Below are 22,766 nucleotides of genomic sequence, written 5' to 3' on the forward strand. Positions count from 1 at the left end.
AAGATTAAGCAGGCAATTGCATGCAGAGATATTAACTGACTCTACATGCCCACTGAGTAAGACACCATTTCATGCATGATATCACAAAATTAGAAACTTTCCTGCCTTGCTCAGAACTGGATCAGGGCATTTTAAGGAGAAGTGCTCTGAAGGATTTTAGGACAGGAAAACAACATACCAAGAAAATGGCTAGGGTTGCTCTGAAAAAACCTCTGTGAATACAAGATATGTTTTTTTTAAAAATTCTAAAAAAATTTTTCTTCTCTCATCCAAGCAGGTAGCCCTGAGACAGTATTTTGTTTCCTCAAGAAATTTGGTTTCTTGGGATGTTATTCCTTGAGACATGTCCAGCTGCCTCTCCTGAATAGAGATTTTATGTAAAGTACAGCTATGAGGTTAGAGCATAATCTTTCACACTGCTAGCCCTGATCTCCAGTACTGGGCCTTTCATTCTGCACAGTAAAAAAAGAACAAAAGAAAGCTGGTTAGCACAAAGACTAGAAAAGGGGTAGTTTATATTGCTACTGCCTCTTCTAAGGGCTGAAAAAATTAAAATATCTCTGGAGATCTCAACTCAGCAACTCCTCTGAGACACTGGCACCACTGCTGGGTTGTTTTAAACAGAGTTTCATTCTAAAAAGCCACACAAACTCCTAGTGGCCTAGATTACATAACCACATGGAAATGCACCACATGTATTTAATAAGCCCTGTTGAAAACTCTGGTTTCAAGCAGTGCAAAACCCAGTTCTGCTATTAAAAATATCTATTAACAATCTTAATATATCTCCACCCTTTGCCTCCAAGACTTTAACACACCTAACTCAGATGAACTTGTCTTCCTGGCTGCCACTTGCCAAAACGCTCCTGGCCAGCTCTTCCCCCACAAGGCTGGCCAGCTCTGCCATGCTCTCCACCTGACCATCAGCCACTCTGAATGACAGCAACTCCCTTCACCAACAGAGTTGTGGTAAAAAGGAAATGCCAGTAAGATCATTGCTATTACCACTAATGTAAGTAGAGCTGTCAGCACTTTGGGGAATTATACACACACCTGGAATATCAGCTAAGCTGAAGTTTCGTGTTCTGCTGAAAGGCAGCTCAGTGCTAGCACACTCCAGGGAGCGACAGAAATGAGTGATAAAGGAGCCATAGCCACAGGAAAGTATACAAGCTCTTTAATTGCTGTTTTACTATCAGACCTTTTGATGTTTATGGAAATGTATACTGTGGTTTTTTCTCATCCTAGGACTATTTTCATACTTTTCTGCTAATACAGTTACCACAGTCGTACAGGAACAAGTCAAAAAGGAAGGACATAAAGATAGCTATTAGCATCATGTCATTATGGTCTAAGATGTATGTTTACATAGTTAGAGTACAGAATCATCTAAGTGTCTCAAAATCTTCATGTATTTAAATTGCACAACATAGGTCAGATGGACTACCCCTCTGAAGTGCTGGTTTCCCTCTTTCGAACTTAACTGTGCTCAGGATGCCTATTTTAAACATACATGTAGTAAAGTGGGACATATTTTACCTTAATCCCATTAGAAATTACTTGCCCTGTGTGCCAGAGAAAGCCTGCAGCAAAGCTGGGAAGACAGTCCAGATCTCATGTGTCTTAGGATAAGAACTGGACCACTGTACAAACTAACAATGTGTATGTGTCTCAGCTCCCCACACAACCATCTGTTTCTGTCTACCTCCCACCAAATATTTAAGAGCACAGGGTATACCTGGCATGTCAGTTAAAACCCACCACTGTTTTAAACCAGCTCTACTCTTAGCAACACCTTCTCTGTGGTCAGCTGAACACTGGTAGTAGCACATTGCAGGACTTTCATCTGTCATACATGCTGTGTCAACCCTTGCTTGGCAGGCTGGGGATGTCAATCAATGTTTTCGCTACGGTGCTGAACTCTGAACTGTGGCAGCTATGGCACAGATGTGCCTGGCACTTTGCTGCCCTTGTTGAGCACAGTGAACTCCCACAGAGAACTGCAACAGACAAATCTTCAGCCATCTCAGCATAGTCAGGCCTACCAAAAACCTAATTCTCCTTCTCATTTGCCACCTCCTGCCCATCAAGTGAAAAAAGGGCTTGCCTAAACTTAAAAGGATCTGTTAGTATAGCTACATCAGTAAACCTCTTCGGTAAATAAAAGTTTAAGCTGATACAGCTTATATTGAATCATTCAATGAAACAAATGACAGCAAAAGACTTTCTCATTGATATAACTGAGTTTGCAGTAATGCTTTGACAGGTATGGCTGTATCTGTTAAGAGCAGGGGTGGCGTGGGGGGGTGTTTGTCATGCATCTATCCCAGTACCACTTCTAAAACTAGAGCAAGCCCAAAGTATACTAGCCAAAACCCAGTTCTGCAAATCAATATAGCCACATGCACAGTAGTGGCTTTCACCAGCACAGGCATGTGGGTTAGATGCCACATCCCATCCTTTTTATGCATGAATAAAAAGGAATTGCTGGGCAAGGACACCACCACTGATGGGCCTGAAAGTCATCAGGCTGTATGTTACAAATCTAAGCTGAGCATTCCTCAGTAGTTGTATGAGGACTGAATGATCAGAAAATAAGTTTTACTCCTAAAAAAAAAGCACATAAGGAGCAAAAAAAGAAGTCCACATCTCCTTGCAGTCCTTGCTATTGTTGAGACTCGTGAAACAACTTGTCTAAATCAACCTAAAGTTTTGCACATGCAAAAATGCTAGAAAGAGCATCTATAATCTCCTCCTCCATCTCAGTCTAGGAAAATATAAGGAGGACCCAAATTTGCCATTGGAAAAGGAGGTATGATGAAAGTACAGCATGAGTTAAAAGCCTGGAAAAGTGAATGAGACCTAACAATTTCTTGGCATTTCTAAGGCTTCCTAATCCTGATCTAACAATACATGAGGCTTAAATTAGGTGGAACTTACGTTTCATTGAAGTTAAGTTTTATCCTGCACATTTTTGTTTGGGAACCTCATACGCACAAAATCTTGAACAGAAACGAAGATTTTCATACTGGGAATGTTTCTGTTAGACCAACTGTTCACCTAGTCCAAAACCTTATCAGATGCTGTAATCAGTACTATACATATCAGAAGAAGATAAAATCATTGATCCACCTGTCAATAGGGAAGACATCTTCCTAATCCCCTCAGTAAATAACATGTCTATTCTGAAACCTTATAATCTCTTTATCTGACGTAGTGTAACTGTGGACATTCTCATTATGGATACTTAATCCTCTCAAAGATGATAAACTTCTGGCCTCAGTAATATTACTGTGGTATTAAGTTCCTCATGCTCGCTGTGCGTTCTGCAAAGAAGCATTTCCATTAAGGATTTTTATGCATATCTCACATTCACTGTATGACCCGTGCTATATTATTGTGAGAATAGGGCTCTCCTGTTCATCCTTTTTCTCCACTGCTCTTCACACTGTTTGTAGATTCATCTACACATAGATAGTCAGGAAAGTTGTTCTGAAGTAAATGGATGTTTTAATTAAATTTTAACGGATTAGTTTGTCTACAATGTTAAAATGGATAAATTACAGTACATTAAATCCCTGTATGGACATACACATTCAGAATGAAAATGGTCTTAATACAATTTAGCTCACTTTGCTTCCAAAGTAAATGGAGATAAACCAAATGAAAGCCACTTACATTTTGAGTAACAGTATTTACACAGTGATTCAATGTAATTCAACTCATCATTTTAAATGCCCATATTTTGTCACTTCAATATTTTTTCCCTGAGTGTTCCCATGTAAACATGTCTTCAAATCACCATCTTTTTAAACCTCCTGTCCTGTTCACAATTTCCATCCTTGACATCCAGTTATTTTTGACATTACGTGGATCCTTTTTATTTTACCATATCTTTTGGGGAAAGTATAACCAGGATGAAATAATTGCCAAGATTAAGAGTGTTTCTACAGTAAAGACCATCACTGCAATAATCTTTGTACACTTGTATATCTTGCTATTTAACATAAAAAACTCCATGCAAGATATTACTTAACTCTGTGTGGATGAAGCACCTGAATTTTTAACTTGTCACATCAGCCACTTCAAGTCTTTTACTTTAAAAGCTCTCGTTATTATAGAACCTAGTGTAAGTAGCAAGAATTACTTTTCCTAAGAAATGAAAGAGTCGTGCTGAGTCAGCTTCTGTCCAAATCAATATTTAACAGAGTAAAAACTGCTAGTGTCACTAAAAGCAGCTCCATAGTCACACAAAATCTATGGACTGTTTTTAACTCCAGCTTGCATGTACTGTGTCCACACGTCCAGAAAACCAGTGATGTGTCCATTGGTAATGTCAGCCGAGAACAGAGTTCACAACTCCAGCAGGTTTAGGGTGAAGCTACCTTGGACTGTGACTGCACCACCAGAGACTAAACTGCACATAAATAACAGCAGTCCATTTTTCCAGTGTACTACGGCTGCTAACATCAACAATTTCAGGAGTGAGTACTTGCTTCCTAACAACTGGAAGTGTCCCTTTTTAATGCTTTAATTGGTTGGAATAGCCCTAGATAAACTGGCTAACAGAGATGCAGTGGTGTTATAGGTGACGCAGAGCAGATTACTGTCTGGGCAGATGACACCACAGAGGGTTGGAAAGGAAAACAAGTGTAGCCAATAGGACAGAATAGGCAAGCTGTCACACTGTGTTTCTGCTTGTTATATCTGAATGCACCTAATTAGTTATCTCATCTGCTAACATCTCCAACCACAACAATGACAAGAGGATTCTAAGAATATGTACCCCATGGGAATGCCCATAGATAGACTTGCTGTAAACTTTAATGTAGTCTCTGGGGCCCTGGTCTGCAGTGAAACCTTGCTGGAGTACACAGGTGTGTCTGTGTTTACTTTAAATAAACATGCATATACAAATAGAGACCATCACTTGCTGTCTCTTTTGTTAAAGGTCAGGCCTATTCACATCTGCGCTAGGAGCACTTGTTAACGAGTAAAGTACTCTAGCAAAACCACTATCTCACCAGGATTTGATAAGTTTCCAAAATTAAGGTCATTTTGTTTCAATTTTTTGCACTCTGCTTTTTAGCCTCACAGTTAAGGTCTTCCCCAGTAGAGTCCTGTCCAAATGGATCCAAGTGACAGCCACCCTCAGATCATCAGATAGCTCAAGCACTCTGCGACATCCAAGGTCTAGGGATGGAGCTCGGCTAAGCTTAGAAAGATATTTAAATTGGATTTCATTTTAGAATAGTATTATATGCTGCTTCATCTACTGGCAAACAGGCATTTCAACATTTTTGCACCTAAGAAGACCCTCATACCACATTTTTGAAACTTAGCTGCTTGGTAGGAAACAACCCATGTTTTCTAGGATCTTTAATGAGAACTTTGCTAGGAAACAAATCAGAATTGAGCTGGGACTAACCAGGGTAAAGGTTGCTTATATCTGCAGATTACCCCTCTCTGCTTTTCTAATTCACTCACCATGCCTTATCTTTCCATTAATCTTTAATAAACCTTTTAGTTAATTCCCCAAACACACATAATCTACATGACAGCAGGATACAGTGTAAAAGCAGCCCATGGATATGAGGAAATAGCAGAGGAATCAAAAGAAGTGGAAACTTTCAGGATTAAAACCCACCCAATCCACAGGTCACTAGAAAATGATGAACAATTGGGAAAAAGCAGTGGTAAGGGGCAAACCAGGGAGGACATAGGGGCTTTAAGGGTATTAGTGTTTCTCTGCATGTTGGATTCATTTTCTCAATAGGGCCCTTCTCCCCTTTCTACTCTGGTTCCACTTTGACAAAAACAGGCAATCCAATATCAAACCTGGAGCCTCTGAAATGTGGAAAACCCTCTCCAGGCTGACAACTACGATATAGCTAGATCAAAAGGCAAATGCAATTTAACCCACCCCAGCAGAAATGGTAATCAAATTATATTGCCTCTAAATATGATAAGTTTGGGGCTGAGGCCCTCAGGGGAAGAGAAGTTGTCTTGCAAACACAAAGAAACATGCTAAAGGGAACTGCTAAATCGATGGATGAATTGTGACTTCTACCCTCCTTCCCTCCCACAGGGTGCTTGATAAGCTGCTGATTGCTTCTAAAACAGCTACTACCAATGTTAGGAACTGATTAAGCAGCTTACAAAGCACTGGGGGCTAATAGACAGGCCCACCAGGGAGACTGCAGCTCTGGAGTTAAGTAGCTTGCTTTTTCCTGGCTTGATTATTAAAGATGAGATAGCAGAACATGCTGAAAAGATGTGGAAACAGTTTTAGACCTCAGATGAATGCCCTTTTTATTTTATATATGGAATCATTTCCATCCTGTGACTTCAACAGCCAACAAAAGCCATGTTTCTTGCAGTTCTGTAGTCTCCAGCTCTGAGGGGCATCTGAACTACCTCGACTTAAATGTGTCAATTGAGCATCCAGAACTGACTATGCCACCCTTTATCCTGCAGAAAAGGCACTGCTAGACAAGTCAAACATCAGTGGAAGAAGCTTAAAATAATGTGTTTTACATATCACTGGCAATGGCATTAGATTGTGAACACAGATGTGCCCAGGTCAGCTAGCACATCTTACCTCATTTCTTCCTCCATGGTGCATCTGAGTGCTGCAGCACTTTCACCTTAGATTCCCTATCCTCTCTTTTTGTCGAATCTTCTTGTTTAATCTGGTATGTAATAAAATTCTGCTGTTCAGGCAGATATACTGCAAGGTGCTTGCTTAGTTCAATCAATATCAATGCAAAGACACATTTTGTTGGCACATTACCTCTTCTGTGGTCACGTCTGTCATAGTAACACTGCATGGCTTAACTTTGTGTAGCAGGCTTCCTAAGGTCTTTGTGGGTTTTTAAATTATTTTTTCCCCCTTGTGGTAATGGCTAGCAGACTTTGGAAATAAGCATGTTGCACAAGGGACTGTACAAACTCATAAACTCCTGAGTAACTGCTCTTTCAAGCAAAGAAATAAACACTACTTGTCACCTGCGAGCTGAGCCTTAGATGAGCCTTCATTGATCAGATGAAAAATTTCTCACAGCAAAGTTCTCTTTGCAAACTACAGTTTTCTTTTGCAGTCTCTTTCCAGCCCCATTTCAACACATGCTCTAGGCTTTCTCTCTCTCATCCCTAACCAATGCCTCTGTTAACCCATTCTTACATTAAACAATAAACCACAGAGATGGCTTGGAAGTAAAGCTATTTATGCTACGATTATCTAGAAGGGGGAATGTACAATTAGCATTGAAAATGAGAACAGGCTTGGAGTGTAACAGGTAGAATTAGTTGAAGAAACCTACCTGCTGAAGGTCTGCAAGGGAATAAAGATGGATTTGCTGGAGAAGATACTCTCTGGGAAAGATCCTGGAAAAGAGAAAAATGGATGTGTCACACCTTCCTGGCTGGGAAACTCAAAGATTTCCTCTCCCCACCAGAAGACTGCAGAACAATGATTCTAGAGAGAGAGCTTATCAGAAACTGGAATTATGTCATCCTGTTAAGCACCAGCTACTTTCACAGCATTGCTCATGGGCACAACAACTCCACAATAAGAATGAATGCTGTGCCAGTGTCATTCTACAACTGCCAGGTAAGCATATACCGCAACATTTACAGCTGTTGAAAACTCATCCTGAGCGCAGAAGGAGTTTCTTTAAATAATTAACCCAGTAATAAAACCAAAAAACTACACATGAAAAATATTCCTTACAGTTTTTAGTACAAGATTCCTGGTCTGCTGGAAAGCTGTAACGATTAATTTACAGTTTTGTAACTGAAATAACTATATCAGGAAAAATGTCATGCAGATACTGTTCTTCCAGCATAAAGTTGATTGATACTAATTTTCTTTTGCATACAGAAATATATGTATTGGTATAGACTTTAATGACTTATTTGAGAAAGGCATATTTTCCTTACATAAACCAAGGTTTCAGGCAAGACCATTGATTATCCACTGACAGACCTGTTCATCAGTAAAGCTAAATTACAGAAACTTGAACAGAGTAGGGATGTCCTAATTAGAGTGACTTGCAGCAAAATTAAAAACTGGGTTAAAGTAACATTACAGAGAAAAATGGACCTTGTAAAGGTAAGTGGATATTAGCAAGAAAAGTTTATGAAAACCTATGTATCTGCCATAAAAATGTCAGGAAGAGAAAAAGTGCATCTAATTAAAATATCTATCTTTGTGTTCACACACAGAGAAACAACCAGCCAACCAGCTTTTTTTTCCATCTACACAGAACAAATGTAACACCATGCTAAGGTATTGTGGGGAGTGGAGAACCACATCCCTCTTGCAAAAAATGTAACCAAATAGCTCAACAGATGCAACTATTTCACACTACGTGTTGCTTAAAGAAGAAATTGTAAACTCAGTTCGTACATTACAATCATGTAGTTTTGAGGCAATACAGAAACAAAATTCTTGATATTATTAAATGCATGAAAAAAGCTCTAGCAAAGACTTATTTGTAATGGTAGAACTGAATGGCAGTGAACAGAAAGACCATTGGACATGTTCAAAAAATCAAAGATACTGAAAAGCCAATATGAACTTACATGATCATGACATAAGACTAATGAGAAAGTACACAGGAACTCGGAGAAGAGGCTTTAGAAGTGACGACAACATAATTAGCTAAAACACAGATCAGCAGGGATAACAGTACCAGCTGCAACCTTTGACAGAACACTGAATCGAAGAAATAATGGAAGCACCTCAGTTCATTCTACTCCATTAGTTGTCTTAAACTGATGCTTTCAAAGCTGTCTTGGAGGGATTAGGACTTTTCACTGCTGTTAAGGTGAGTGGTACAAAGTCTCATACTCCTTCTGTACTTTTGGAAAAAATCTAAGCTTTATTGGGGTGGGAGGGGAAGAGTCCTGCCTGCAAGGCACTGAGAACTTGGCATTGCCAATCTCACAGCACTCTTCTGGAGCAGGACTGTGTCCTTGCTCCTCTGACTCACCAAGTATGTCTGCTCTACCCACCTAATTCTCAGCTGCAGTCTCACTAGGATACTGCATTTTGCCCTTTCAGTTCTATAGGCTATACCATCACCCCTATTAGAGGTGAGCATGTTTCAGTGGCTCTGCTGCATCACATCTTCATAATACATTTGGCACAATGTCAAAGACTACTAGAAAACATTCAAAAACCAGGTATCAAACATACGACATTGGGATTCCTCATTTGCACATAGAAGATTTATTAAATTTGATTGCTAAGGAGTCAACTCTGAAAAGCATTTCAAAGCCACAAGTATTTTTCAGCTCTGACAAAATTTCTTTCATTAAAACTTCCCCACCATTCTCCCCTGATCACACAGGCAGCCACCAAACAGTGTGGTAGCTTTCCCAGGAACTATATTATTTGCTGATGCCCTTACAGCACTGCTAAGGAAAATAATTAGCTAATGAAAGATTTCCTTTTGCAGGAAATAGCTTGAATAGCCCATAAGGCAGAAACTGTCAACGACTAATACCGATGACTAACATCACGTTCCCCTGCCTTCAAGGACTGCATTTTATTTCCTGCAAGTTCTAACTCCCAATAAAAAGTGTGGAGATGAAAAGCAAACCCATGATCGAAGGGACTTTCTTTGTCAGGGGGTCTCAGCCAGCAGAGCCCCTGGTGACAGTCCTCTCGCTGTACCTGTCCCCCTCCCTGAGATATGTTTGCAGAAGCAGCTTTGCACAGCCAGCATCCGACATGCCTCCCTTCCAAATCCATTTCCAGGAAAAGAAGTAGGCACTGTCCTTCCAGTCTTATGCAAGAAACTTATACACACACACACCTGGCACTCAAGTTTCCATTGCTATGGAAACTGAGGCATTGAAAAACCCTCAGTAAGTAAGGCTGGTCCAGTTTCAGATTTGCAATCAGTCAGGGCAGGGAATACACACAGACCAAGTAGTCCAGTGAGCCCGAAAACGAATAACAGCTGGTTTCCAAGGGTTTGCTTGTCTGCACAAGTTCTCTAGGCCTAATGAGGTGATAGCTTATATAAAGTCTTTTTCAGTAGAGGGCACACAGGACTAATTCAGACTCTCCTGCTTCTCGACCAAGACACTTCCTCTCCTGTAACTAGTAGGAACGTAATCTCTTTTCCATCTCCATCCCTCTGTCAACTGCAACTGAAAGTGGCCAAAGGAAGCCAAAGTCAGTAGAGTACAGCAGGCGAGATGGGACGCACACAAACACCATGCCATTGCATTAGTATCTAGACAAAGTACTACATGGCATCCAAATCAACCTAAAAATCACATTCACATCTAAAAATCTCACACAGACCACAGAACAGGATAACTACACTTAGAAACACTTCACCAGAAAATAGGTATTTACTCTCTGTATGAGATGGAGCTTTGAGCATGTATGGGTTAATATAAGGCTTTGATCCAAAAAGACCGCAACAGGTGCTTGCATTTTATTTTCCCCTTGATATAAAGGCCCTTTACAAATACTAAATGGGAAATCTCTGATAAGTTATTTGAAAACAAAATAAAAGACATCAGTTTTGTAAAACTTTTGATCGATGTGCTATAATGAACTGGATTTTTTTTTTAAGTCGGTCAATTAAAAGCATTCAATAAACAGTGTCCTTTCAGTCAAATCTTAACACACAAAAAACCTGGCATGAGCTCGACAGAGGTCAAATGCAAGATGTTAAGACTCATCAGAATAAAAACTCAAACTTCTGCTGCTTCACAATGTGACCTGTGACCCTTGAGAGGCAAATGGTATCGAGTGCACGTCCCACTAAAAGCACCTCCTAAGCTTTCACAGTTTGGAAACTCCCGAACCAGTTTCACCATTGATGCAAAACAGAACAGTTGTGAGTCACAGGATTGCTGTGCTGTAAACCCTGGCTACCAGTCAGGGTTAAGCCTGCAATGAACAAACCAAGTTCAACGCTAACTGGCCCTCTAGCTCCGCCAGTTCCTGTGAACAATGAAATCCAAAGTCCTACTGGTTAAAGGTCTCTAAATTGCTTTATTGTTATGTGCTAGGAATAAAAGCAGGAAACAAACCCTCGGTCTCCGTTGGAGACTTTTGGTCCAACTAAAAAAGAGAACTGAGCATTCTCAGTTTGTGATTATTATTCTTTTTTGTTTGATACTTTGTAATCTGAAGCATAACCTTCAGGCAAGATGGAACCAGAAATTTCATCCGTTCCCTTCGGATGATCTTATCAGGTAAGTATTTGCACAAACAAAGGTTATCTTTTAGTGTCCTCCTGCAAACAGAACCACTGATAAGACTTTGCTTTTTGCATTTGGACAAAGTGTGTAGTCATGGTGCTTTGTTAGCACTAAGTAATTGCTCTGCATTTAAAGCCTGTTTATCATCAGCTTAGGTAATTTTTTTCCAATGGGTTAAATACCCTGACAGCTCTGCTAAAGCTACAACCAATTAATCTGCCCAAGCCTGACACTATAACCAAAGCACAAATGTGATAAGCAGAGCAAACTCTTCTTTTTACAGCGCAATCAAAAGAAATCAAGTTAGCCAGCAGGTGGGCACAACCAAGTCTCTTTTGTACCAAAAAGCCTGTTGAAACTTAGGACAGGAGTGGAGAGGGGAGGGGAAGCTGGCACCATGATTTTATGTGCCAGCCAGGAGTGTCTTGTTTGACCAGCTTGAGAATTGTATGACTGAGCTCTGACTCATGGCAGACGCAGCTACACCAGTCCAGCATGAAGCCACATTCAGACGTCCTCCCCACTCCTCTGCAGGAAGCTGCTACACCCACAGCTGGCACAGCACCACAGGTACCAAGTCCATTTCCTCAGCCAGCACAGTTCATATCCTGGTACTGCAACTTACACCACCACCAATTTACTTTCAAGCTACTGCACCACACTGCAAATTAAGCAGCTGACAGGCAATCACAGGCTGATTACCCCTGCTCTCATATTTTTTTTGCCCCCTCCCCGAGAAGGGGCAAGAGGACCTCTGAAGTCCCTGCAGCGCACACCACCAACAGCTAGCTGCAGCTGTGTGCATAGCACATGGGCAGGAGCTGCGGGCGCTCAGATCTCATTCACAGGAGCTCAAATTTTTCAGTTTGATTTAAAAAGTACAGAGGGATATCAGTGAATTGCCAGTTACCCCAAATATACGTGGCAGGGTAAATAACACCTCTTGCTAGGTTTTCTTTTTCAAGTCATTTGACATGGAATCTGTTAATTTAAGGTAGAGAACAGCATCAGAGGTGAGGAGAAAAGGTAGGCTTTTTTCCAGTGTCGTTAATTCTTACAGTTTTATTCAAGGTTTTGATTTTTTATTTCCTTGGAAATCTCAGCTCGTGGAAGTATGTTGGGAGAGGAGAACCCCAGCTTTCCAGCCAAAAAAATCACTCAGGGAAGTGGGGCCATGGGAAACCTGGTTATTTGAAAGTCAAAAGGTAATAATAAATTAATGAATTTAAAACAAAACAAAACATCACTTATTTATTTAATTCTTGTGGTATTATACCAGATTAATGATTTTTCCTATTCCATGGGTTTGGCTAAAAAAGCATTTGTGAACCATTTCACATTTGTGAGGTATGAACACTCTTCTGGTTACGTTCTAGGAACAGCTATTCCTAAATACCTTCAGCCCACACTGCCTGTGAGCATCCCTATAATATAACAGTTACTCTTATCATCCATCAGCAATCCTGAACCAGCATATAAACTTTCAACTAAAATGCAGTATATTAACTTTCTCTCCCCTGTGGTTACTTGAGCAAGGTTATGGTAACATTGTGAAAGACAAGAATTACTACAGATCAAACTCAGGAATCAAGTACCACTGTTACTAAAAGCAGGATGCAGAGAATTAGAGGCACAGAGTTTCATTTTTAAAACAAAACAGCTTAGATCTCCCAATTAACCTGAAATGAAGAATAGGAAAATACTCTCTTGTTCTTGTCAGGCACTTCTGAACTCTTGCAGTTTGCTGATGGAAGTTCTGATATAAAAACACAGGGATAAAAATGGCACAAGTCATATTTAACATTGTGTCCACATCTAATAGGAATTTTTTTAATCATGTTTTTTAAAGCAATCTAGTCTCAAAAGATGAATGGACACCACCATTTTGAAAGATGTCTGATATTACTCATCTATTTGACAAGGAGATGTAGATGTGTCCCTAGACTGGAAAATGCTAACAGGAACTGAAAGACCCACCTGCCCTCTGGAAAACTTACATAGACCCTGGCATGCTCCTCAACTGAATGCTTACCACGGCAGAGCACCGGCTTGTGCTTTTAAGCTTCTTGGCTTGAACAGACAGCAGTACTGACTTCACCCTGGCAGCCATCTTGCTCCAGCTGTTTGTTACCCCTAGATGAAACAAAAGCTCGAAGTCCACCCCCCATCCCCTACAGTTTTAGTCAAATGCTTTTTGAGATGTTAACTTGTAAGGACGCTGCATGCACAGTTACTTCTTCAAAAAGACACAAGAGTTGAAGCAAAGAGGTGGTCTGTTTCTAAGAGCTCCATCAACAGGCATGCTTTCTTGCAGCTACTGCAGTGACTACACGCACACAGGATCTAAATAGAACAACAAATGACTCGTGCACACTTCTTTGCATTTATTTTCTCACCTTTCCTCACTTTGGGGTGTTGTTCAGACTGGATCGTCTCAGGATATCCAGATATACTTTTTGAATTGGGTTCTCTCTCACCCTATCTCAAGTCACCCATGCAACAAATTTTCTTCTGTTGGTCTTGCTGTTAAATCAGAGCCCCGAGTGCTACAACACCACATCCTTCTGTTCCTTTCCTGCTCAAACTTTCTTTTTGCAGTTCTACTGCTTTCCCAAGTTGTGTCTTTGTTCTCCTGCTTTGGGATTTTCCACTCTCCAAATGGCCTACCCATTGCAAAGAATACGGAGAAAACAGTCTCCTTTGACAGTCTGGACATGACTTAATGACCTTCTGTTGTCCTTGGTCTGAAAGATGACATAGCCCCAGCCTCACATACGTGTGGTATTTGGTGGTATAGTGACTGCATAAGATCAATCAGGATTCCTGTGATGTGTTTAGACAGGTTCCCCAATTGCCACACAAATATTTTGAAAGTAATCTACTCCTGTGTCAGAAGTGATATGTCTAAGGCCTCACTGTAGGAAGTGACAGGACTCTATTGTTCAGCATAACTGAATTTGGGCTTGTTTCGCATCGTGTTGACAGACCGGCAGGCTCAGCCAGGACCACATGTCTGCAGCACTGGAGGTGTACCTTTAACCTCCTGCTGCAACAGCAAGCTCTAATTTGGTCTTCCTGTAAGACGCTAAGTAATGCATCCAGCACTGGAGTTTTTCTAGGCTAAACCCGATGTATTTCTGTTCTGGAACTGATAGACAAATGGTATCAGACAGAGATGAGTAACAAGAGGGCAATTTTTCCATACAGTTTCTCACCACCATTCAGAAGATTTACTTACAGAGCAGGGGCACTGCAACAAGCACTAATGTATAAGGGAACAGGCTGCAGAACATTTACCTTGTGTCACTGCCATCTGTCTAAAATATCTGGGCTAGCAACACCCGAACTGCAAGTTCAGGTGTACAGTTGAAAGAGCAGAGCCTCCAGAGAGAGCTCCAGGGTTGACCTGAGTTAGCATACCCTACAACAGATATTGAGGTGCCTGAAGACTTCGCAAAAAATCATTCTGACAATTCCTTGACCTGAAGAGCCTTCAGGCATGACAAGAACAGAGGAAAAGAAGCTATGGCATACAGACACACTGTTAGCGTAGCTTATGTCTAGAGACAAACAGAAAAAAGCAAAACCAGAATAAAATTTGCATCATTCAGCACAGCTTCATAGAATAACCTCATTATTTAATGGACTCAGATTCTCGCTCATTCCTAGCTATCAGTTTTATTGACTCCATCTTGTTTGCCTGTGCCATTCATTCATCATCCCACAATCTGCAGATGGTGGTGGGATCTGTACAGCTCCACTTTTACTAATTCTATGTTGGCTCTAGGTTTCGGTCTTGTATGTTTCTGCCTGAACAGCATCCACACAAAGCAAGGCAAGCAAAACAAGTAAGAACTTGTTGAGTAAAGTCATTTGAGGCAAATTATGTCTGTTGTAATACTGAGGTGACAGCCACAGCAAACTAAGCATAGCAATGTCCCTTGTAAAACAGGGCATTCAGCAACAGGCTCAGAGTCTCAGCTGGCTAATCTCGGAGGAACGCTGCTCATATGCACCGGTGGAGGGCCTTATTTCTCCTCCCAGCCAAGTCTGAGTTCCTTTATTTTTTTCCCTTGCAAATATAAAATGAGCTCAGAATCCAGTGGAGCAACAGGTGAGAACAAATCATTGTAACTGATGAAGACCATTTTCTTGGTGAGCCTTCTAGCTACTTTTAGGATTTCTTCTACTTTTCCTTTCATCCTTCTTTTCTTCCATTCTTTCTACTTAATCACTTGCTTCTTGAAAGTTCACAGTGTGGTTCAGCCCTGAGTTCTCTGCTAGATGCCAAGTTTCAAAGTTCCCAAAGTACCTATCTATGCACACCAAGCATTATAAATAACATTTCCACATTCAAGCCAACTGGATCCTGAAGTAACCTAGTTTATAGCCATCTGGAATTCTTCAGAAAAAGTGACTTGTAAGCACTGTAAACAGTTTTGTCTTCCCAGAGGACACTAAGAGTTTCCAACTCCATTGCCATCTTCATTTTGCGATCTAGGTTCAAGAGCAAGGTATAGATTTAAAGAAGATGATAATGCAAATAGTATTAATAAAAGAAACCTCAGAGTGATCTGCTTTTCCCTAATAAGGCAGGCTCTATCAGTGTCCCAAAGGCAGCAAGGTGCCAATACAATTAATCAGTCTGTTTTTAGTTCTCCCTAGACAGCAATAGTAACAGTTTGTTTCAGTCTGTTTATACGGGTCTGACAGGTCTTCAAGATGCTGTGTTCACTTTCTGGTGATTAATAGTCATTCACATACTAAGGTGAAGACCGAGCAGAAAAAGAATGTTTTTAAAGCAGGACAGATAACTGGATTCTCTCCCCCAGCCTTTCATTTCTAATTAGGAAACAGTACTAAATTTAGGAACGCTGTCTTACTGTATTGTTTAAACTCCTCCTTTTCTTGCAACTCGCCCATGTGACGAGCCAAAGAGAAGTTTAAATCACATGTTTTCTTCATTTACTTCTATGCTTTGCTATATAAACCCATCACATTGATAGTGAATGTCTGCACACTGTGATACTACATGCAGAAAGCAAAGCCATTGGGACTGGTTTTGAGCAAGGAATAACTCCTTCTGGAAAAAGGACTTTTCTTCCTTTCCATCTCTGCAAACCTTTTAGGGCAGATCTGAGCACCAAACCCACGCCAACAGAGATTTCACAGACCAAGTTGCTGGACTCTAAGCTGTGTTTTGTACATTCCTTCAGTGGCTTTTACAACACTTTTAACAAGTCCTACCAAACTGGAGATGCTTCCCTAGTACAAAACCAAACCCTTCTTGGGCTGGCGTCCTCCTCTCCACCAGAGAGCTTTAACTGCAGACAATGTGAAGGAACCCCTAGATAAGAAAAGGGAGCATTTGGAGTATTTTCCAGTTTCCCTTCTGCCATTCTGGGTGTTTCATTGTGATACAGGAAGGTTTTTCTCTCTCCTTCCTGCCCTAAGAAAAGATGATGCACACATTCCTGTGCTAGTTTTTGTCCATTCTCTCTCCTCTACATTTCCTCAGCACTTGTCACCTCTTCTTCTTGGAGGCAGGTTTTTGGGCTCCCTCTTTGTCCTGTTTTTTTCATTAAATCTTAATTTCCTGAGATGCCTTCCCTCTTTGAATCTCCTCCTTCTCCTCGTTTTCCGTCATCCCTTTGTCTCTAGTCCATTGATTACTCTGCTTAGGCCTCCTTTGATCTCTCCTCTTTCACTCTCTTACCCAAGTCCATTCAGTCTTGTGCCTCCTCCTGTCTATTTTAATCAGGGCATTCTTTTCTTCAGTATTAATCAGAAAGCATAATTTCTTTTCTGCCACTTTTTCTGAATGGCAGCCTTCACAAATTTCTTTCTCCTTTTAGTTTTATTGAAGTTGAAGAGGATGCATAGGAAAGTTATTATAGCTGAATAGCAAAACAGCTGCGCAAGATAATACCATCCTCTAGAACAAAAGAAAAATCATCCTAATTTTTAAAATGCTGTAAGCTGCCCTATCAAATAATAGGAATTGAGCAGTAAGACACAAACACATACTAACACCGAGTGGGTTTGACACAAGAACTGAGCAGTGCCCTCCAGAAACCTGTTGCTATATCCTTCTCTTAGTGTTCTAGGTAGTTCATCAAAGCAATGACATAGGTGATGTACTGAACAGCAGACTGCCTCACCCCGTACCTAGTATGAAGACACTAGTGCAGTCTCCTCTCCCTCCCGGAGAATTCAGGTACCCCATCCCTAAAACACCATAGTCAAAATACAGTCACTGATCTGCTTTATTGCCCTTTGGCAGCTCATAATTCCAAAGCAGTGGCTTTCCCGTTTACAGTCTTGGCTTACTTACAAACTTGAGGGATACAAATGCTTACAGATGCATTTACCATCAGGTCAGCTGTATGTGCCTGGAGCCACTCACCTCACAGTATGGCATGGGCAGAGACATCTCCCCTTTCTTTCGGAGATCCATGACAAAAATAACTTGGCTTTTTTACGGTCACAACTGTGGCTTGACGGTTTTAAGAAGATTGTTCATTTTTAGCTTGTTAGCAAAATGCAGCAGCAGCTGAATGGACTAAGATATACCGTTTCCACCACAGAAAATTCAGTATGAAACATCTTCTGCTGTGTTGTGACCATGTGTATTCCAATAAACAAAACACTCAGCACAGCCACGCCATGGATGGAAAAGAGTGGCTGAGCAAGAGCATAATTATGGTGTCACATAAATCATATGCTGGGTCATGTGCCTGGGGACTACACCTGGCCTCCGCCTTTGTGTGAGATCGTATCACAGAAGAGGCGAGAAGCGCTGGACAGATGGTTGACTCTGGCCTCTCTCATGCTTTGTCATACTGTGAGGTGTTTCAAAGGTCCCAACAGTGGCTACCACAGCCAGGGAGCGTGAAGTATCGCACCTGACTGAAAATACTCGCGCACAGCCAGGAAGCCTGAGGAGGAGTAAAAGATGCTCACCACAATGTGTGACCCCTGGGCTAACAGTTGTCAAGTACAACTTCAGATATTCAGACCCTATAAAACCATTTTCTTTGGCAGTAGATAACCGCACTGCCCAGGAAGTCATCTTTCTAAATGGGTAACACCTTCAGAACCAGATTGCGAGGGGGGAAAAAAAAAAAAAAAGAAGAAGAAGAAAAGCAACATGACAAGGAAACTACACCTTTGTGCTGTATGTTGCCTGTGGTTCTTACCTTCTACGCAGATCTTCCGCCACTGATGCTCTGCAGCTGAACAAATAGGCTCGGAGAGATTTTAGCTGTTGTCTCAGGCGGACAACAGTTGCCAGAGGTTCAACATGCTTGTACAACATGGGATTTTCCTGCTGGATATCAATCAATGGCTCCTCATAAACATACTCCAGGAACTCTTTGGCTTGTTTTGATACCTGAAAAATAAAGCAACTGGTTTAGCTAGGCTTTCCTCCCAACTCTTTTTAAGCAGATCTTCCCCTCTGCAACTTGTCAGCTATTCTCCACATCTGAAAACTTACTCTGTTAGCAATTACAGATGAAGACAGAGCTGAGAGAGATCCAACTGTCTCTGCTCATAGCCAAGTCAGACTTCATCAAGCCCATCAAAGTTGAGTGTTTGAGATAATTGCTTATTTACCCAAAGTATGGCAATATTTGCAGCCACACGTTTTCACTGCAGGGTAACATAGCTTACTAGATGTTTTTCAAGTCTAAAAACTGATTACCAAGTTTCTTCCCTGTTAATATTTTTCTGTTTGTTCATTGTTTTCTTTTTGGCAAGAAGCAAGTGATTAGGCAAGTGGCAAAGCACAACATTAGGAAAGGAAACAGACACACTGCAAATCCAATCACATTGTACTATCCCAGGGTATAGAATTCCAGTGTAAAGTACTACTCTCATTTGTTTCATGCTCAGCCAGTATGGTTAAAATTATGTAAAAAGAAAATAACCAGAAGCATATCTATCAAATTGTTGTGGTTTTTTAAATACAGATAAATAAAGTTGAATTTTACTGGTATATGCACTCCCAATGCTTCATCTGCAAGAAATTTTTCTTACGCCTTTTTCATGATAGTGCTCTGTTCTATCTCCATCTGCAAAGACCTACTGTAATCTTGATAAATTAGTGGGACTTTTGTTCCCACTAGAAAAGATACTCCTGTATCTGAGGTGAGAAGGCCAAATTTCCTCCCATTCCTTATTTCTGCATTTTATCACAGCCGGAAAAGAGAAGATAGGACTACAGAAATACTATTCGTTCCACAACTCAATTAGTCGCCCTAGACCTTTAAATCACTGTTTACATTGAGTTGACGGAGGGATGAATTAGGCTGACAAAAGGAGAAAGGGCACACCATAGCCTCTTGAGATTCAGGATATTATTTCCCTTCTGGTGCTGTAAGGTAGGAATTAGGTGAAAGCAATATACATCTTTATAAATAGCAACAATTCCAAAACCAGGACAAGTCATAAGCTACAGCAGTCACTAGCTACTTAGAGGGAAAGCTAGCCCCAAATGCAAACTTTTCAGAGTGCATAATAAAAATATAAGAAATAATGCCAAGGACAGCCTTCCCATCAATAACTAATTACACAGATAAAACAATGTGTAATTTTAAATACAGCAGACCATAACTTCACAGGTTTCCCTGGCCCTGAAGCTGTACTAACTATCTCACCTATTGGTATTAAACATTCCACTAATTTATTGTCTTTTGTTTTTTTGTTGTTGTTATTGTTTAATAATGCACGTACAAGCAATTGTGCTGCCTGAATGGAAGCACAGGTAACATGCTGTGTAAGGAGCAGCACAGGCAGCTTGGATTTTGTAAACCAAAACTCCACAAACCCCAAATATGTCAAGTTTTCTAACACTAGCAATGTTAATGTTCTATTAGACATGCTAACTGCAGTGCACAAAAGAGACTGCCATTAAGCAACCTGCTTTTACAATCATTAAACTATTTGGCTGTAATATCTCAGTAATCCCCTGACAACTGCCGTATCTATAGTACATACTATCCCTCTTCCACCAACTGGCAAATTAAGCCACATATTCAGTGATTCCCCAGGAGACACATGAATGCTTGGTACAGCGACTAGCACCTCCCACCAGGAGGACCTGGTGCCCAGTGACGTCTTACTTCCTTGCTTTATACCCCTGCTGAAGTGACGGGCTCCTCATCCACCTGCCCTGCTGTCTTGGGAACCAGAGGGTGATTACTGTCTAAGTACTACACTCACGCCTGTGCGCACTTGTACTGTGTATGGGGCAACCCTCCCGAGGCTGCAACATTAAGAGTACAGAAACAAAAAGATGCCAGAATTGCAGTCACCCCAGTGCACCATGATGACAAAATATTACTGTGCCGCTCTGGTGCTGCATGGTCTGAATGCAGCCTTTGAGGAGAAAGAAGCAAAGCAAACCTATTCTCTTTCCTTGTCAGTACAATGTACCTGAGGAGTGTTGACTGCAGGAAAAGTAGCTTCGCCCAGCATCACTGGTTGATAGGTAGGTGTCAGTTCACTCTGCATGCCCAACACAGGTACACAGGTCATGTAAAACATTAACTCGCTTTGCCAACCAATAGCAAAGTTACAAGAAGCTGAAATGCAGTCTTACAATGGGAAGGGTCAGGCAGTCATAATAATTCAGCTTGCTACCAGCCAATATTCTGTATATACCAGCATACTCACAGTGGCCAATTTTACTGGTCAGACTAGACAATCCTATTAAATAAGCCAGAAGGTGCGAGAACATGCAAATTGCAACGGGGTTTTAGCTTTAAATGTCATACAAGGATGGATGCTAACATTTCCAGATCTTTCTTTTCTAGAGGCTGCAAACTTACAGTTCAGAATTCAATTTACCAGAAGTCAGCCTCCCTTGAAGCCTTTTGGCACAGGGAGTCCATTTCCTGCTGGTTTTGTCTGGCATTTTGTGCAGGCTGGAAGCCACCTGAACCAAACTGCAATACTTACTGGCTTTTGCGTGCAAATGGGGAAAACAGTTGGCCTAAATAAAAGGAAGAAAGGATGTTCACAAGATTGCCTCTTTTCTTTTCCCATCAGGCCAACATGTGAAAAACACAAATATGAAAACATTAGGGAGACAGGGGAGAAAAAGTGAACTTGGGGACTGAACTGCTGCTTTGGTTATGACAGAAGAAACATGCCTAACTGCCAAGTCCTTTCAAAAAGCTTTTATTGCAGCCAAGGGGATTTTTCTTTTCCTACCCACATGCTCTCAGGTGTTAAGTGCATTGTTGTTTTTCAGGATCCTGTATATGGGAAGACGCTACTATACAGATTTCTACTGCTTCTGTTTTTTCATGACCTGTCTTGCCAAAAGCAGATAAGATCCTCTTCATTTGCAAAACCTACTTAATTAATGCAAAAGTTTAGTTTACAGCCACTGCTCAGATGTCTAGCAAACATAAAAGAGAAACATGCCCAATTACACTGTACCATCATAAAAGCTCATGTCCTAGAGTACCTATCAGTGCTTGCTTTGCCAGAGACAGATAGGACAGACACCAGAAACCCCTGCAGAGGTGGGCAAAGGTGACAGTGGGAAGGAAAGCAGGTTTTCAAACTCTTCATTCACTTTGTTTCCATTTGGTGGACCAACAGGCACATTTCAGTCTGGGTGAAGCAGAAGCTTCTGAAGACTGAAGCCTTGTTTCAGTACTGACCATCAAATGTGTTACGTGCTTATTTCCTGCAGGACCTCTCTGGGGTATGCCATGAGTCTGGCCAGAAGCAAGTCAACCACTGCAGAAGCTTCACTTTCAGGTATTGCTGCACTACCTGTGAGGGGCAGGGCTGGGCCTTTACAAGAAGCTCTGTTGTTTATCTGCATCTTGGGATGTTGCTGCAGAGCTCTGTGTGGACACACTAGCCAATTATGGGAGGTGAAATGCTGACAAATTATCTTCCTTTAAAATGAGGCCAAAGAAAATTATTACTATGAAGATCACCTCAATGAAGTGGGACAAAATATCTGCCTTTGCCAAATCAGCACATTCAATCGATACACTACTAAGGAATCACAGTTTTGTTATAACTGTTAAGTGCAGCAGCCAGCAGTAAGCTGACTTTTAGATCATACAGAAGAAATAGACATCAGACATCTCTGAATGGAGAAAGCAAATGCAGATGTAAAAGTAATGTGTGCTCTACCTCAGAAAAGTACTGCTTAGTTCGCACAGAGGTATAGCAGGGACAGAAATAAAAGCACATGTATGCAGAATTGAACAGAAAGGGGAAAACCCCAAATATTTCACAAAAGTAACAAGACCTACTTGTTACTTTAATGCTATACATGGAGGAGATCCAACCAGTGATCTCAGCTCAGTTGTCACACTGCCACTGGGGCATATGATGTCCTCTTCACCTTCCCTCCCTGCCTTAGCTTCTGCTCTAATAGTTGGGGATGTTGTAGTGTTTTCCCACCTGAGGGATGGTGTCCCTTTCTTAAATCCACCTTTCTGAGCACTTTGGCACAGAGACTGGTAAAGTACCTGCATGGAATTTGCTTGTGCTCCCAAGAC

At 41.1% G+C, this 22,766-nt stretch overlaps 1 protein-coding gene across 1 annotated transcript in view; it reads right to left on the minus strand.

Moving 5' to 3' along the window:
- Positions 1–22,766, minus strand: part of PLEKHM3 (pleckstrin homology domain containing M3) — a 73,504-nt gene that overhangs the window by 22,721 nt on the left and 28,017 nt on the right. Inside the window, exons 4-5 of the mRNA XM_009957424.2 lie at positions 18,432–18,625; positions 7,323–7,386 (exon numbers count right to left, since the gene is read on the minus strand). Of these exons, the coding sequence (XP_009955726.1) occupies positions 7,323–7,386; positions 18,432–18,625 (258 nt within the window). The remainder of the gene's footprint in view (positions 1–7,322; positions 7,387–18,431; positions 18,626–22,766) is intronic.

This window comes from Leptosomus discolor, chromosome 5, assembly GCF_034619465.1.
Source record: "Leptosomus discolor isolate bLepDis1 chromosome 5, bLepDis1.hap2, whole genome shotgun sequence".
Taxonomy (NCBI): Eukaryota; Metazoa; Chordata; class Aves; order Leptosomiformes; family Leptosomidae; genus Leptosomus; species Leptosomus discolor.